General features: G+C 45.5%; 1 protein-coding gene across 6 annotated transcripts in view; it reads left to right on the forward strand.

Moving 5' to 3' along the window:
- Nucleotides 1-17,235, forward strand: part of MYOCD (myocardin) — a 171,993-nt gene that overhangs the window by 49,139 nt on the left and 105,619 nt on the right. For 2 of the 6 annotated variants that reach the window (XM_074388195.1, XM_074388198.1), the window contains exon 1: nt 16,391-16,413. The exons of 1 other annotated variant lie outside the window; for it this stretch is intronic. Coding sequence is in view for 1 of the 5 variants with exons in the window: in XM_003929257.4 (XP_003929306.3) it covers nt 16,359-16,413 (55 nt within the window). In the remaining 4 variants the exon portion in view is untranslated. Of the gene's footprint in view, nt 1-16,055; nt 16,414-16,930; nt 17,073-17,235 lie in introns of those variants that run through there. 3 more of the 6 variants (XM_003929257.4, XM_074388196.1, XM_074388199.1) reach the window with 3 other exon arrangements.

Raw genomic sequence — 17,235 nt, forward strand, 5'->3', positions numbered from 1 at the left:
ACCAGAAGCTTCCTTAGACTTGAGGCAGGTGGTGTTTGGGATTAGAGTAATAACCGGTGTTGGAATGTATGCTCTTCTCAGTAGCCTTAGGCAACCTCCTAACCTCCCCCAACATCAACTTTTTCCCTTACTATAAAAGAATGATGACTAGGATTGATGTAAGGAATAAATATGGATTACGTGTAATACTATATTTGGTCCGGGGTGAAGACTCATCAGCCAAGTAGTGGGAACTATTATTCCTACTATTTATGGTACACATGCCCTGATTTTCTTAAAGATTCCCCAGGCTTGATTTCTTCAATTTCTTCCTGATATTGACATGGTTTCTCTAAGTCATTACCTAAACATTAACTCTTAGTCAGTGATTCATAACTACAAGACGACATGGAAGATAGTTGGGTGAAAGAAAAGAAAGAGAGTGAGAGAGAATGAGAAACTAGTGGCAGAAAATGCAGGTTAGAAAATCCATGCCTTAGAAGAAAGTATTCATAATTTTAAGAATACAAATTCAGCAAAGTACCAATTTTTACTGAATATAAATTCAGAAAGAAAAGAAGAAAGGTCCTTTTCAAAAAAAAAAAAGGAACATAAATAAGATAGGAACCCCAAAATTGGGAAGTACCCCTGGGTCACAGAAACCCTGGTTTGAGTCTCCGAGTGAGTGCCTGAGCACATGGGTCCAGGGTCCATCTGCACAGGTCTCAGCTTCCTCATCTCTGAAGTGAGACGGTGTAACCTGAGTCATTGGACAAACGCTTAGCTCCCACTCACTGATCACCTGCTCTGGACAAGTTCTAGGCACTGAGGTTTCAAAGGAGCACAGGAGAATTAAGGTTCTTGCTCATATTCAGTAGTAGAAACAGAAAAAAAAAAGTAGATAACTAAATGAAATAATCCCAATCTCCAGGAACTTACAGAAAATTCATTGGATTGTAATTATTTGGGAGTAATGGGCTACTTAGGATAGGAAGGTCAGAAACCTCCTCTCTGTGAGGCTGCTATTTCTGTGAATGGAGTCCAGGCATGCAACGATCTGGGGGCGGGACATTGCAGGTAGCAGGGACAGCAGATACCCGTGGGGTGTGTACAGGAGGAGAGGGGGCTAGTGTGGCCAGAGGTCAGTAAATAAGGAGAGACTGGAGTGCCAGGTGCCAGGCCTGTGGGGATTCTAAGTCAGCAAGGAGCAGAGGGCATGCAAAACTCAGACAAATGGAGGTGATTCTGACAAAGAGGGATATTTACAACATTGTGGGTGGGATAGGAAAACCACCAAACACAGTAGCTAGGACAGTAGTCCTCTGACCACTCCTAGGAGTGGATGAAGAGGACAGAGTGGTACTGGGACCACAGTGAGGGAATTAAATAGAGAGAACTTCTTGCCTAGAGCCCTGGAGGGGATGCTGGAAACAAACGCCCTGACCTCACCCTTCGCCTCCCTCCAGTCCCTGCCAGAACTCCCCATTAGCTGAACACACCCAGAAGCCAAAGGGCAAAGGCGTCTACTAATGCAGGTCCTATTGACCATCCTCCCTGGGGACTCCCCAGGGTGAAGAGTGGGATGAGAGGAGAAGGAGGAAGACGGAGATCCAAAGCAAAGTTGTCAAGAGATAGCCAGAGCAGCCGTGATAAGGTGTTCACTTCATTCTAAGGGCACTGGGAAGCCACAGGAGAGTTTTAAGCAAGGGAGTACTTGGAACTGATGTATATTAAAAGATCTTCCTGGCTGCTGTGTGGAGAACAGGCTTTAGAGAGGCTAGATCAGAAGTTGGGAGAATATTTAGGAGGCAATTACACCATTTAAGTAAGAAATGCATGCTAATGTGGTTCAGCACGATGGATGCATGTAAAGAGAAATAAATGGATTTAGGATACACATTGCTATAAAAATTAAAAAAAAAAAAAAAACAAACCCACATTCTACCATTGCCATGAGCTGAAGTGAAGCCTTCATGCAACCCTAATGGAAAATAAGAACATGTGTGCACCGTGCATGCTGCAAACTCTGGAACTTCTGGCCGATGCCAACTCGTGTTGCTTTTACGGTGCAAAGAGCATTAAGATAAATTTATCAGCTCTATGCCATTTTTATTTATAATAAGGGGAAAGAAAATAAAAGGATTTTCCAAGCCCGGCATGTAGGAAAATGATTTGTTCAGTCGACCCGACAAATAACAAATAGTAAAGTCTTCCAGTTTTATTGTTGGCATTATCATAAAGAACAGGCTGTGCTTATTATCTGGTTAAAGGGGTTCGTTCTGTGTGATGTTGAAGTGAGTTATAATCTTTAATAAACAAATAACATCAGTATTTTTTTAATTTCACAGTCATGAATGTTTGTAGAATTGTCTTCTCTCTCTCTCTCTCTCTCTCTCTCTCACTCGCTCGCTCTCGCTCTTTGGTGATGCTTTTTTAAACATCAGAAATGCTTTTGCCATGTCGCCAGACATGGGGTGTCATTTCCAACTATAGAGTCATGAGACTGTTTCTAAATTCCATCAATGCTTCTTCAAGGATCAGGCTACAGCAGTGATGGCAGCTTAATGGCTGCTGTCATGATACCAATCCCAAGACATTAATCCACTCCTGGGAGGTTCCAGTGTCCCATAATAAACCTGTGCAGACTATTACATTTATACTCTTATGTAAGGTAAGCCTATCATAGAACGAGGTCACAGATCAAAGAGAACTGGGGAAGGGTTGGTCACTCGCCACATAAAAGACTTACTAAATATTGTTTAGAGAACTGATCACGTTTGGCAGAATTCACAGATAAGGATCAAAACTCCTAGTACCTTTAAAAACAAAGAATAAATATGGGAGTCCTTCAGACATGTCTGAGGTCCAATGACAGCCCCTAGGCTCATCAAATTGCTTTACCTCTGTAAGCAGGGATACCCCTAGAAGCTACAAGGCTTTGCATAAACATGTATATTTTGCAGGGCTCCCATCTATATAAATAATTTGAGTCACTCAAAAGCAGCATGTCAGCTCTAGCCTCAAGGCCCCATCTTGTGCCAGTCCCATGGAAGAAATCACGCACAAGCCAGAGGACGTTATCAGCTCACCGGGCTACCCTTCTGAAACCAAGTCTGGTCACGAGGACCCAGAACAATTCACTAGGCTCAAGTTTTAGAGCTCGTTTGGACACCTGGCTGATCCCACCACAGGATGGAGAGTTGGAGAGTAGCCTGAGGGAAAGCAACAGGAACAAAGGAGAGCGCCCTACACTATGTGACACGGGGTCAGAACACCTAGCCCAGATGCTGCCTCTAGCCTCCAGTTCCCAGGCACCACAGGAAGACTTAGAACATTTCAAGAGAGGCACTCCAAAGTAAAGGAGGATTTCTGAGATGTGGCATCTGCTCTGCAGGCCCTACTTGCATGGGTCTAAGGATGGTACTCTCTCTCTCTGAACCTCAGTTTCCCTATCTGTAGGATGGGAATAAAAACTGTACCTACGTGCTGAAGTTATTGTTGAGTATTAAGTGAGATGATACCACCATTCAGATTTCTAGCATATAGTAAGCATTCACTTAATATTAGCTAATGTCGTACTCATGTGTGTCTATGTAAATACATACACATAAATGAGGATGTTGTGGCCCGGTTTTAGAAAACTTTTTGAAGACAGATGTGTCCATCAGCATTTAACACTGGGCCCTATTCTCCAGCAGGTGTGGTGATATGCCTGTCTTCAAAAATCACTGGTGAGCAAGCTCAAATAGAGCCAAATCAAAAAAAAAAAAAAAAAAAGAGGACACAAAATCATTAGAACTACGAGCTCTAGTTTCACAAAGTTCTGCCCAGGCGGATATTCACCTGCAGGGTTTATTTATTTATTTTTTTCAAATAGGGCAAAAAACAATACTTAAAAATCTAAAAGCCTCGAAACAGAATATAATTGCTTCCATTGTTATAATTAACTTAGGCATGAAGCATTCTTTATTCATATTTTGAGTGAAACCTTCAGAACACTCAGAAGCCCGCCAACCAAGGCCAGTATCTCAAGGAATCTGACAGCAGCATCCTTGGAGATTGTCCCATGCCCCACAGGGGCACCACAGCAGCCACGAGGCACCGATTTACACAATGCCAGCCTGCTCTGATGGAACTGGATGCTGTTTAAAGGAAATTGAACTTTCCCCTGGTTTGGAATTGGTCTGGCTGTTTTACCACAAAAAAAAATAGTCATTTCCCAAAGGATCACCATTACAGAGTCTGAGTCTGTGGCATTTGTAGAGAGTACTTTAGAATAGATGAGGTGTTTCTTTGCCCATAAATGGATTCGTTGATGTGTGTGCCTTCTAGCCTTACCATCATCATTGCCATCAGCACCACCACCATCATCATCATGGCTCTCATTTGCAGGAAATCTACCATGTACCAGGCTCTGTGCTGAGTGCTTTCTTTATATGTATTTACCCACTGAATTCATCCGTAACCTATAAGCTAGGTATCCTTGCTTGCGGATGAAGAAACCAAGGTACAAAGAACAGAGAGGTTAAGTTAGTTGCCCAAGGTCACACAGGTAATAAAGTTGAAGTTAAGACGTTGCACTGGTGCCAGGCTCCAGAACCTATATCCTTTGCTATAACCTGCCTTTGTGTCTGTGTCTAGGTATCGCCCCTGCATACAAGATGAAGTCTTACAAAGCTACCAATGGCTAGGTATTTCATTAATCTTCTCTCTAAACCCAAACCATTTGCAGCCACGTAAATTTTATTGGATCTTCAATGATTCTCATTTGGTCATTTTTAACAAATTTTCTGTCAAACACACTGGAAGATATCCTAGACTCATGTCTTGAAGGCCGTAGACACAGTTACTGTTCTTTCGTTTTAAATAATAATGTAACAAAATCCTGGTTTTATTAATGGAATGGGTCAGTACCAAGGTCAGTTCGTAATAAAGAATTTTCCAGAAAAAAAAAAAAAAAAAAGGAATTGGCAACATACTGTAAGAAAAGACTGCGTGAGCCAGGAAGCAACTTAGAGATGTTTAAATTTCCCCTGACATGAATACTGACCACCCAGGGGAATAAAAAAAAACACCTGTCCCAGGCAGGCAGGGCGTATGGATACCCAGAGTGGGAAACCTAAGCAGATTTCTCAGTCATCCACCAAATCACAGCTCCCACGTGTTCATGGGTCACACAGAAGCCTTGCGACCAAGACCTGGTCTTAGGTTTGTCTCTCAGTAGAGAGGCCACTGTTGGTGACTCATTGATCCTCCGTCCTGTGTCCACTTTTTCAGTGATCCAAAAGCATCTTCAGTCTCTCAAAGGATTGCAGTGAAAAATCACAAAGGGACATACACACGAACGGGCTTTAACAAGTTAAAATTACATATGACTTCAGAAAAAAGAAGCATAAAAACAGGAAGGTCCTCATCAAGAGGGGCCTGTGATGGGTAAGGGCTGCGAACTGCTGCTGGAACACAGAGCAGGTTCAAGTCTGAGGACCGCTTGAGTGAGTTTCTAGAACACTAGCATATCTGTTCAAATCTCCTGCATAAAAAGGGATTTTGCTCCAAAAGCATTCAGTGGATCTGAATGTCCCTTGGCCATTTGCTTGACTGAATGATTATTTTCTAAGTTTCCTTTGACTGAACACCGGGTTCCTGAGACCGGCTTCCTGAGAGTGTAACTGGTGGACAAGCCTCCCACCATGAATCTTCTTTACTGTTATTATAGCTGGTTTTAATAGCATTTGGAATTTTTTTCTTTTCAGACATTCTCACTTGGAATGTACTAATTTTAATAGTCAGATGTCAGTTTTAGCTAATTTGTTGTAACTTCTTGAATGGGCCATGTTATTTTCAGAGAAAAAGAAAAATATCTTTCCCAGTGTCCCCTAAAATGAAAAGCTCCCCTTCCTGAACTCACGGCCCTGGAGATATGGGGTGAAATGAAGAGACTTAGAAAGCTCTTGAGGAATTTTTGTCCACTAAATAGTACCGCCGGCCTTCCTCCACCCCCTCCTCACTCCCCTTACATACAGGGTGGTGCGGCACCATTCCTTGGCCATAATAGGCATCCTGAGTTAATGGGATGAGGCATGCATGATTTGTAAGGTCACCTGAAGCAGGTCAGGGATTTATGGGCATCCATTCTGTTTTCTGCAACGCGGGGGAGATAGTAAGCAAACTGAGAGAAAAGAGGCGTTAGGAAACAGAATGCCACCAGTTGCAAAAAAGAAAGAAAAAGAAACCATTTCGAAGAGAGAGTCAACTCCCAGACCACATTTTATAAAGCAGAAGAGGTTTAAGTGTATAAGGTTGTATCAAGCCCTGGATAGAGTGAATCAGAACGAAACAGTTTCGACACCCAGGCACTATGCAGTGAAACCCCGTCGGGCAGCTGCTTTTTGAAAGCCTCAGTGTGAGATGTCCCGTAGACTCGCAGGATGTAAGACAAGCCAAATCCCTCAAGAAGGGTGTGGAAGGGCGGAAGGAAAGAAGGAAGGAGAGAAAGGGGGAGAGGAAGAGAGAAAGAAGTCGATTTGCAGAAGAAAAAAGACAAGAAACACTATTCTGCGTATAATTCAAATTCAAATTATGTCGAAGGGCAATTTATTATGAAAAGAATAAGAGAAAATTAGAAAAACAGTAATAAAAGGAAAAATAGATAATGGGTTATAAACATAAATGAACACTATATTCCTCTGCCTCAGGAGGCTTAAAACTAGTGGAGGAATTTTTATGCTAAATAATAACTGAAGGCCAGGGCACGGTGGCTTAAGACTGAAATCCCAACACTTGGGAAAACCAAGGCACTCGGATAGCTTGAGGCCGAGAGTTTGAGACCAGCCTGGGAAATACGGCAAAATCCCATGTCTATGAAAAATACAAAAATTAGCTAAGTGTGAGGCTGATGTGGGAGGAGCCCTTGAGCCCAGGAGGCGGGAGCTACAATGAGCCAAGATCACACCAGTGCACTCCAGCCTGGGCAACAGAGCAAGACCCTGTCTCAAATAGTAAAATAAAAGTAAAGTTAAAAAATAAAAATAATTGATGAGACTTTGAAAATGCAATAACAGGCTGGGTGCGGTGACTCACATCTGTGATCCCAGCACTTTGGGAGGCTGAGGCGGGTGGATCAATTGAGTTCAGAAGTTCAAGATCAGCATGGCCAGCACAGTGAAACTCCATCTCTACTGAAAATTTAAAAAATTAGCCAGGTGTGGTGGCAGGTGCTTGTAATCCCAGCTACTCAGGAGGCTGAGGCAGGAGAATCGCTTGAACACAGTAGGCGGAGGTTCCAATGAGCCAAGATCACACTATTTCACTCCAGCCTGGGCAACAGGAGTGAATCTTCATCGAGAGAGAGAGAGAGGAAGGAAGGGAAGGGAAGGGGAAGGGGAAGGGGAAGGAGAAAGGAAGGGGGAGGGGAGGGAGGGAAGGGGGGGGAAAGAAGAGAAGGGAAGGGAAGGGAGGGAAAGGGAAGGAGAGGGGAGGGGAGGGGAGGGGAGGGAAGGGAAGGGAAGGGAAGGGAAGGGAAGGAGGGAAGGGGGGGGAGGAAGGAATTGCACCTACCCAGTAATGGAGGGAGGGAGGGAGGGAGGGAGAAAGGGAAGAAGGAAGGAATGAAGGAAGGAAGGAAGGAAGGAGAGAAAGGGAGAGAGGAAGAGAGAAAGAAGGAAAGAGAGAGAGAAAGAAAGAAGGAAAGAGAGAGAAAGAAAGAAGGAGAGAGAAGAAAATAGAAACAAGAAAGAGCAATGACACACACATGTGAGAGACAGGAAAACAGCAAAGCAAGGAGAGTATAATAACTGTGTTTGAGCTGTCCAAGAAGAGTTCTTGAACAAGATAAAGTCTGACATGGTTTTTGAGGCATAAATAGAATGTTTCTAGATAGAGAGGTGGAAGAAAGACATTTCAGGCCAAAGAAACATCTACATCATAGGTACAGAAGAAATAGAGAGAAGAGCTCCCACTGTGTGTGTGTGTTTTAAAACTATTTGTGATTGCTCGTGTGAAGAGAACAAGGTTGGGGAGAAAGGGGAGGAAATAAAGTAGGAGAAGTTGACAAGGGCCGTAGTCTATGTGGCTTTCCATGTCACACGTAGGAGCATGGACATTATCCTTTGGCACAAGAGAGCCGAAAGAGTTTAGGCAGGAGCAACATGATCCGGCTTATGATATGAGACTGTCAGTTTGATGACAATGTAGAAGATGGACTGGAACAGGAAAAGTCTAAGAGGAAGACAACCACTCAAGAGACACATGGAAAAAACCAGGGGGAAAAAAATCAAGAGCTTGAAGTAAGGAAGAGGCATTAGGGATAAGTAAAGGAGGTACGTTCAATAGGTATTGAGGGAGAGGATGGATATGGCACCGTGATCGATTGAGAATGGAGAGAATGCAGAAATGTAGATTGTGGCCATCTTCCCCAAACCAGTAGTTAGGTGGATACTTTTCCCCATTCATTGGAATGAGCAGGAAAGTTCAGGAAAGAAAGTGTGGGAAAAGGATTAGGTCTGAAGGGAAATCTGGTGAGAGGAAGTGGTAAATTTGTTATTTTCGAAGAGCTTTTGGGAAATCAAGTGGAGAAGGCATTTGGATATATGGGTCTAGAGCACAAGAGAAGAATTTCAGACAGATACACAGCTTTGGAAGGAGTTCTGAGAAAGAAAAGCAGCAGCAATGGTCAATTTCAAGAAAACCTAGAGAAACAAAGATGGATGAGTGTCTACTGGAAGACTGGGTGGTCTTTACTCACACTGGTACCATTAAAATACAGGGAGAAAAACAAGAATTGAAGAGTTTGCACCCTGCCAATTGCACCTTCCCAGTAATGAATGACAACTATGAATTCATCTCGATATAACACACTTCTCCATTGTTCATATTCTTTATGGCAAACCAGTCACAGCAGTGAGACAGCCCTCTCAGATTTAACTTGGACCCCAAAGACATTATCATTGCATGAATCCAGTGCGAACAAGCCTGGGCGATACCTCTGTGTCATGTAACCTAAGGGCAAGATTGGAGCTGGAATAATGAATGAGATGTATTTACACACAACGAGAACGCTCATTGTTTCTGTTCTACACTCTTCTCTTAAAGTGAGAGCAGCAAGGACCCAGAAAGACGAGGAAGAGGCTACAAAGGGGTGCATGACTTTCAGCACAGTGACCCTGCTATCTAGTAAATGTGGCCCAACCCAGTGGTTCCAAAGTAGGATAAGCACATTGTATTTCCTCTTCTTGGGCAGGAACTAGGCTGGAGAAGCACAAAGAAAGAGAGGAGAGGTGCAAAGCATTGCTAGCTGTCAGGCAGATTGGGAAGGGGCCGTGACCAGTCTTGCAACTGAAACTACTTTCTTTACATTGTTTAAATCTTTGTTTAAATTAGGCAAAAGTCCTTTTACATTCACTTTTATGAAGGAAAGCAGGTTATATTAATAATGTGGCTGACATGAGTTCCATCTGCACTTTCGTGACATTAACTCGTAGAATCATGACACCGGATTTCTGGTTTGTGGAGAGTTGGTGGATGACCCCCCCCACCCCTCCACTATATTCTTAGACCCTAGAAGTTCCGGGCCATATCTGCTTTATCTTTATATTCTCTACAGTGCTAGACACAGTCTGTACTTAATAAATATTTCTGGAATGGAAAGAAATGAAGAGGCTGAGGCTGCATTTCTTAAATAGGTAATTCTTCAAGTAGGTAACTTGATGGTACATACTTCATCCTCCCTACTATACCAAGCTCTTGGAAAGCAGAGGATAAATTTCAGAGCAGAGGTCACAAAGAAGGTCACAAAGGGGTCTGGCTCAGTGTGTAGACATGCTCTATTGGCTCCAGAGCTGGCTTGACCCTTCCTCCCACCACACACACACACATACACACCCACATACACACACACACACACACACACTTGCATGGGACTTGTGGGTGCTAGGAGTAACTGGGAGTTTTAGAGAGTTCAAGGTAGACAGGAGAGACGCTGGAATGCAATGAGCATGCATCTCTATATGACCATTTCTGGTCAAACTGACTGAAGAATCTTAGAAAAAAAAAATACTAAATCTTCCATGCTACCACTAGCTGAGATTTCATTTCTCATGCTCTGTAAAAAGTCAGTCTTGCACTTCAAATCATATTGATCATTTTGCATTCATTTTTAAAAGAACCCTCCAATTTTATGAGGCTCAGATCATACAATTTGGAGCTGTTCCTAGCTGACCCAGACTGCTTTAAAACTTGTTAAAATTACTGAGAGTTGTTCATATTATTGAAAGCCAATACCTTTAAGATTACAACCTGGATTTCCAGTGCCTGAACAGTTAAGGAGTAGAGCAATGAGAGCCTGCGTTCCTTCCCTCCTGGCTACAGTCACCTAGACTGGGTCATGGCTGCCCCCTGGGGATGAGCCCTCTGCTGTCCAGTTTGTTGCATGAATCCCCCTTCTGCCTACATTTTCTCTTATCTCTGGCTCATTCGGCTCATTTGGGTTTGCAAACGTGTCTCTCTATGCATGCCTTTCAGGGTACTTGCCACAGTGACTTGCTCACACCCCTAAATGCATTTTCTTTATCTTTTCTTTCTTTCTTTTTTTTTTTGGCGGGGGGAGGGTTGTTGTTGTTATTGGAGATGGAGTGTCGCTCTTGTTGCCCAGACTGGAGGGCAGTGTCGTAATCTTGGCTCACCGCAACCTCCGCCTCCCAGGTTCAAGCAATTCTCCTGCCTCAGCCTCCCGAGTAGCTCAGATTAAAGGCATGTGCCACCACACCCGGCTAATTTTGTAGTTTTAGTAGAGATGTGGTTTTGCCGTGTTGGTTGGTCTGGTCTGGAACTCCCAATCTCAGGTGATCTGCCCGCCTTGGCCTCCCAAAGTGCAGGGATTACAGGAGTGAGTCACCACGTCCAGGGTATTTTTTTTTTTTTTTTTTTTTTTTTTTGAGACAAGGTCTCACTCTGTTGTCCAGGCTGGAGTGCAGTGGCACAATTATGGCTCATTGCAGCCTCGACTTGCTAGGCTCAGGTGATTAGGTGATTCTCCCACCTCAGCTTCCCGTGTAGCTGGGACTACAGGTGTGTGCCACCATGCCTGACCTTTTTTTTTTTTTTTGTATTTTTAGTAGAAATGGTGTTTCATCCTATTTCCCAGGCTGGTCTCAAACTCCTGGGCTCAAGTGATCCACCTGCCTTTGTCTCCCAAGTGCTGGGATTACAGGTATGAGCCACCGTGGCTGACCCCCTAAATGCATCTTAAATGGAACTATTGAAAGATGAACAAATGCTTCCCTGAAGTTACCTATTCGCTGATGTCTGAAAGAAAAAAAGAGAAAATAGATGAAAGGTGATACTAGGAAGCAGGTGCTGAAGAACTGTTCACGTCTCAGGAAGACCATGAGATCCATGCAAACAATAATGACCTTTGTGGGAGGAGGGGATTTTCTAAGAGAGGACCACAGGGAGAACTGGAGGTTCTGAGGCCAACATAGGTGAGCTCTTCCTCTGCTCACCGCACTGCCCCCTGTCTGTGACCCAGCAGCTGACCTCATAATACTCCTAGGAAAGGAGATGTGTAAGGGGTCAAGATGTGAGCTGGTGACTCCGCACTGTACTTTGAACTCACACCTATGGACGTAATCACTTCCACTTTGACTGAAGGCTGAGGATCACCGTTGTGGAAGGCAGAATTGGAAGGTGACCTCTCAATGAGTTACTGCCTTGGATAATCTCCTGTTTAATATGGGAGAGACCAGTGAATGTGATGGATGCACAGTTATGATTAGGTTACATGACTTGGCAAAGATGAAGAGGTTTCTCAGGTATAATTAAAGTTCCTAATTACTATGACCTTGAGTTAAAAAGAAAGATTGTCCTGGGTGAGCCTGACCTAATCAGGTGAACCCTTTCAAAGAGGACATTCTCCTGCTGGCCTTGGAAAAAAGCAAGCCGTTGTGAGTTCTAGCCCTGCCAGGACCTGAATTCCATCCACAGCCAGCGAGCTTGGAAGGGGACATTGAGCTTCTCATGAGACTGCCATCCCAGCCAGTGCCTTGATTTCAGCATTGTCACACCCGAAGCAGAGGTCCCGGATAATCCGTGCCTGGACTCCCGACCATGAAAACTGGGAGATAACAAATATGTGCATTGTTTTAAGCTGCTGAATGTCTGGCAATGTATGAAACAGGTAATTAATAGCCAAGGAGAGAAAACCAAAATGAAGGGGAAGGAGACACAATCGCTTGGAATCTTCATGAACAGTTTTAGAGGTGGTTGGGGTGGGGGAAGGAAAAAGAAGGGTCTAAAACACACCAGGACCAGGCAACGGTGGCTTACACCTGTAATCTCAGCACTTTGAGAGGGCAAGGCCGGTGGATCACCTGAACTCAGGAGTTCAAGACCAGCCTGACTGGTCTTGACAGGGTGAAATCCCATCTCTACAAAAAATACAAAATTAGCTGGGCATGGTGGTGCGCACCTGTAATCCCAGCTACTTGGGAGGCTGAGGCAGGGGAATCTCTTGAACCCAGGAGGCAAGTTTGCAGTAAGCTCGGATCTCGCCACTGCACTCCAGCCTGGGCGACAGAGCGAGACTCCATCTCAGAAAAATCAAAAATAAAATAAAGCACACCAAGAAGAATTGTTCTGGGCACCCCACATGTATTATTTCATTTAAACATCCCAACTCTTTCTGGAAGCAAATATTTCCAACTCCATTTTACTGATAAGATGTTGAGTATCCCAGAGGACTCCAATCATTCACTCCAAGGTGCAGGGTTATCATGATTCAAAGAAGATCTTTCTCATGCTGGAGGCTCTTATCTTGCCTCTGTGTCATATCACAAGCTTACTCCCGGCTCCAAGGAAGAAGGTCGTGGAGTAGCATGGCAAGGGAACCATACTGCCCAGGTGGTGAAATTGCAGGACGGAGCCTGGTGGCGTGCCACTGCTGCATTAGCGTGCTGTTTCTGGAGAGAGCAGCTTCGGAGTTCTGTTCTCCTTGGGAACATCCTCTCCCTCTCAAAAAATATGTTTTCACAAAAAGTGCTCTACTAAAGGGGAGAAATGATGAGCTTTTATATGAGCATATTTATAACCATAGATATTCCAAGTCATGGGGGTATAAATCTCAGGACATGTCAGTAGCTCCACAGTGTGATGGGAAAATAGAGGACTGTGGTTATTGGCATTTCCCAAACTCACTGAGAAAAAGAAACCATGCTTCCCTACACACACACACACACACACACACACACACACACACACTCTCTCTCTCTCTCTCTCTCTCTCTCTCTGTCTCTCTCTCTTACCCCTCCTCCCCTCTCTCTCTCACCCCTCCCCCCCTCTCCCCACCCCGCCCCCCACACACATACACGCACACACTCCCAGGCCTGCAGAGAGAAAACAACTTATTCCTGGCCAACTCATCTAGGTCATGCAGACCCTACATTCAATGCTGGCTTCAGCTAATTTCATCCCAACTTTCACTGAAAAAATAATTCTCCGCCAAGTTGCCATGTATCTCTTCTCAGCCCCAAAGTCTTCGGGATAAAAATCTGTTTGGCTTTTTCTTTTTTCTTTTTTTTTTAATGTTGCTCAAAATAGTTTTCTCTACTCAGATAATTTTGCAATATTCCTTATCCCACCAATCTCTTCCCTGCAGAGTCCCTCCCTGCCACACACATCTCAAAGCCGATCGGAGCCCTTCCAGACTCCTGTGTGCACACGTTCCCAAACCTCCCTCCACGTTCCTTCTTCTTATTGAAGACCAGGGGGCTGGGGCTTGACTGAAGATCAGGAGAGACAGAAGAGAAAGAAAGGTCTCCGTGGGACAGGAGGAATCATGCCCTCTCTTCCCAAGTTCATGTCCTAATCCCAGGAATCTGTGAATAGGTTACATTATACAGCAAAGGGAATCCAGGCAGTAGGAAGGATGATAAACTGACTTTATGACAGAGTTTATTTATTCATTTATTTATTTATTGAGACAGGGTTTCGCTCTTGTTGCCCAGGTTGCAGTGCAATGGCACGACCTTGGCTCACCACAACCTCCACCTCCCGGGTTCAAGCAATTCTCCTGCCTCAGCCTCCGGAGTAGCTGGGACTACAGGCATGTGCCACCATGCCCAGCTAATTTTGTATTTTTAGTAGAGATGGGGTTTCTTCATGTTGGTCAGGCTGGTCTCTAACTCCTTACCTTGGGTGATCCACTCCCCTTGGCCTCTCTAAGTGCTGGGGTTACAGGTGTGAGCCACCACGCCCCGCCTGGAGTTTATTTTTGCCGTAAGTTTACCACAGAAGAGGGAAGCAGAAGGTGGGAGAAGGGAGCGTTAAAGTGATAAGATGCAATAAGAACCTGACCCAGGATTGCTGGCTTCAAAACTGGAGGAAGGGTCCATGAGCCAAGAACTCGGGCAGCCTCTAGAAGCTAGAAAAGGCAAGGAAGTAGATTTTCCCCTAGAGCTTCCAGAAATGAACGCAGCCCTGCTGACACCTTCATTTTGACCCACTGAGAAGCACTTCTGACCTCCAGAACAGCAAGGTAATAAATCTGTGCTGTTTTAAGCCACTAAATTCACGGTAATTTGTTATAGCAGGAATGGGAAAATGATGTTACATAATTGCTGAGATGCTCCCGCACACCAAATCAGCCTGTAGATTGGCATTCAGGCCAGGACTAGATTCCCAAAGGGAACATGGACGGATTGTTCTTCCTCTTCTCTGACCCATCAGGAAGAAGGTGTCTATTCCTGAAGACCTTATTTATAAAAAAAAAAAAAAAAAAAAGATCGGCTCAGATCCAGAGATCGAGCTCAAGGGCTAACCACTATAATGTGTTTTCAACAACAGGGGATGGGGCAGAGGCCGGGACTCAGGGCATTAGAGGTTGTCCCCATGAGCTATTGTCACCTTGAGTCTCCCTCTGTAACCGACTGATCTTTTAAGGACTCGTAGTACAGACACAGGCAGGCTTGTGTGTAACAGTCGATACCCATGAGGTTGCAAGTCAACCCTAATTATGTACGTATTATATAGAGTGTTTTTTTTTTGTTTGTTTTTTGTTTTTTGTTTGTTTTGTTTTTTGTTTTTTGATGTTCTGAGCCACCAACTATTAAACCAGCTTCTCCAGAGATGGGTCTTTGTATTATTTCAGTGATCCCTGTGCCTGTAACACCTCGGCCAGATGCTCCAATAACTCTGGATCGGTTACGGAATGAACTTTCCCCTGTGGAGAGACGGATTCGCAGGCAAAGTTTTTGCGCCTTTCCAGGCTAAGCCCAACCGGCGCTCTGGCTTGCCCCCTGCTCCAGAACCCCTCCCTATTCACAGTCCAGTAGGGTTTTGACTCAGACTCAGGTATCTTTTCCCATTCCCTCGGGGTTTGCAGGTGGGAGCATTGAGTTGCCGCTGGATCTCCAGATGCACCGAGTCACATCCCCAAGCCTCCCCCCCGAAAAAGCATATCCTAGAAAAATGCAAGCCTTTCCATTTTCCCCTTGGAAATGCATGCAAGTCCCGTATTGGAGCTACGAGACACAGCATCGTCCCTGCCTGTGCACTGAGCCCCTCAAACCGAGAGGAAGGTGTGGACTCCGGTCCTTCGGAGGCGTTTCTTCTCAGGGGTCCGGCTGATTTCCAAACCGCCCCGCGTGAACCGTCCCGCGGGCGCGCACGCCCTTTGGCGCAGCCTTTGCCGCCGGCTGGCGGGAGATCCCGGCCGCGTCCCTCCCGCAGGCAGAAGCCCTGGCGGGGAAGCCCCGGCTGCGCACGCCCATGCCCCGGCCCGCGGAGCTCCCCGCGCCCCACCTGCAGGCCCCGCGCCGCCGCAGCCCCTCTGACTTTCCTCCGGGCCTCGGTTCCTTAGCTCGGGCCCCTCTCCCGGATTCCCGACCCCCGGCCCCGCTCCCGCCCTCTGCGCCCCGGCGGCCGCGGGGCCCGCTGCAAAGAGTTAAGAGCCGGCTCCCGAGACGGCTCCGGCGGCTCCGGGTCCCCCGGGCCCCGCTCGCCGCTCCTGATTGGCTGAGCGCCTGTCAGTAGTAAAGAGTATCGGGTGGCAAAGTTGGGACCTTCATAAAGGCGTGGTGGCGATTCTCCGCAATCGCCGGCAGCCTATGACATCAGCCAGGAACGCCTGGGATGCCGCTGCTCCCGGCCAACCTCCGAGGAGGAGGAGGGTCCCGCCGGCTAAGAGTTAATTAGCCCCGCACGGCGAGGGGGGAGGCGCCAGTTTTCTGGGGACACTGACTGCCACTGTACTCCTACCCAGGGGAGCTCACGGAGAGTTGGATGAATTCTGGGTTGTTAGCTGCGGTCAGCTGGGCTCCCGGGAGCCTGTTGCTGGTGGAGAACAGGGGGCGCCTGGCCAAGGGACCAGCGGCTTGCTGAGCCTCAACATGACACTTCTGGGGTCTGAGCATTCCTTGCTGATTAGGAGCAAGTTCAGATCAGGTAGGGCTAAGGCATTTAGCATTCCTTCTTGAACTTTTCTCTTCTGCCATTCTCAACTCTAGAACTGCTTTCCAATAAATGTTTCCAAGCCTGCCAGGTCTACCTCAACTCTGTTCCCCAAAAGCACATCGTGGAAGCAAAATATTTTATTTGACTTTTTGGGGGCCTTTTGTGTCTTCCGTTGTTAAGTGCTTTTGGGTGGTCGAGTGTGGTTGTTCTTCTGTGAAAAGGCCAATCCTTTTATTTTATTTTCTCTTATTTTCTCTGTATCTGTGAATAGAAATTTTGGAGGGGTCCATTGAGAAGGGGCAACTTTGGAAATGAACAAATAAGGGATTTCAAGTTTGGACGCTGCGTAATATCAGTTATGATCGCTGAGAAGATGGACCTCATGTTTGTGTGTTAGGTACAGGGATCATTTAAAATGCAGCTAATCCAAACAAATGTATTTCCCAAAAAAAGTCACTTGGGGGAAGTAAAAATAGCAAATTTGGAGCACACCAAGTATTTAAAATGACATCACTGTAGAAAAAAAAAAGAAAGCCCAGTGCCACAAATATTTTTTCCCAAACCATCTGATATTTATAAATGGAGAATTTCCCCCCAAATTTCTGTGTTAGTGGCACATGGAGAAACTTCTCAAAGGAAGCTGAGCGGAGGTGAGTGGAAGGGAGAGACGGGAGCTCTAACTGCTTCTCAAGAAGGGTTTGTGCACGGGCCCATGGAAGGTGTCTGTGTGGGTCTCCACGTTTAGACAAATCAACACTTGACTTCTGAAGTTATTTTTCAGTAGCTCTGTGTATAATGTTGGTTTTAGAAAAC

Source organism: Saimiri boliviensis, chromosome 17, assembly GCF_048565385.1.
Source record: "Saimiri boliviensis isolate mSaiBol1 chromosome 17, mSaiBol1.pri, whole genome shotgun sequence".
NCBI lineage: Eukaryota > Metazoa > Chordata > Mammalia > Primates > Cebidae > Saimiri > Saimiri boliviensis.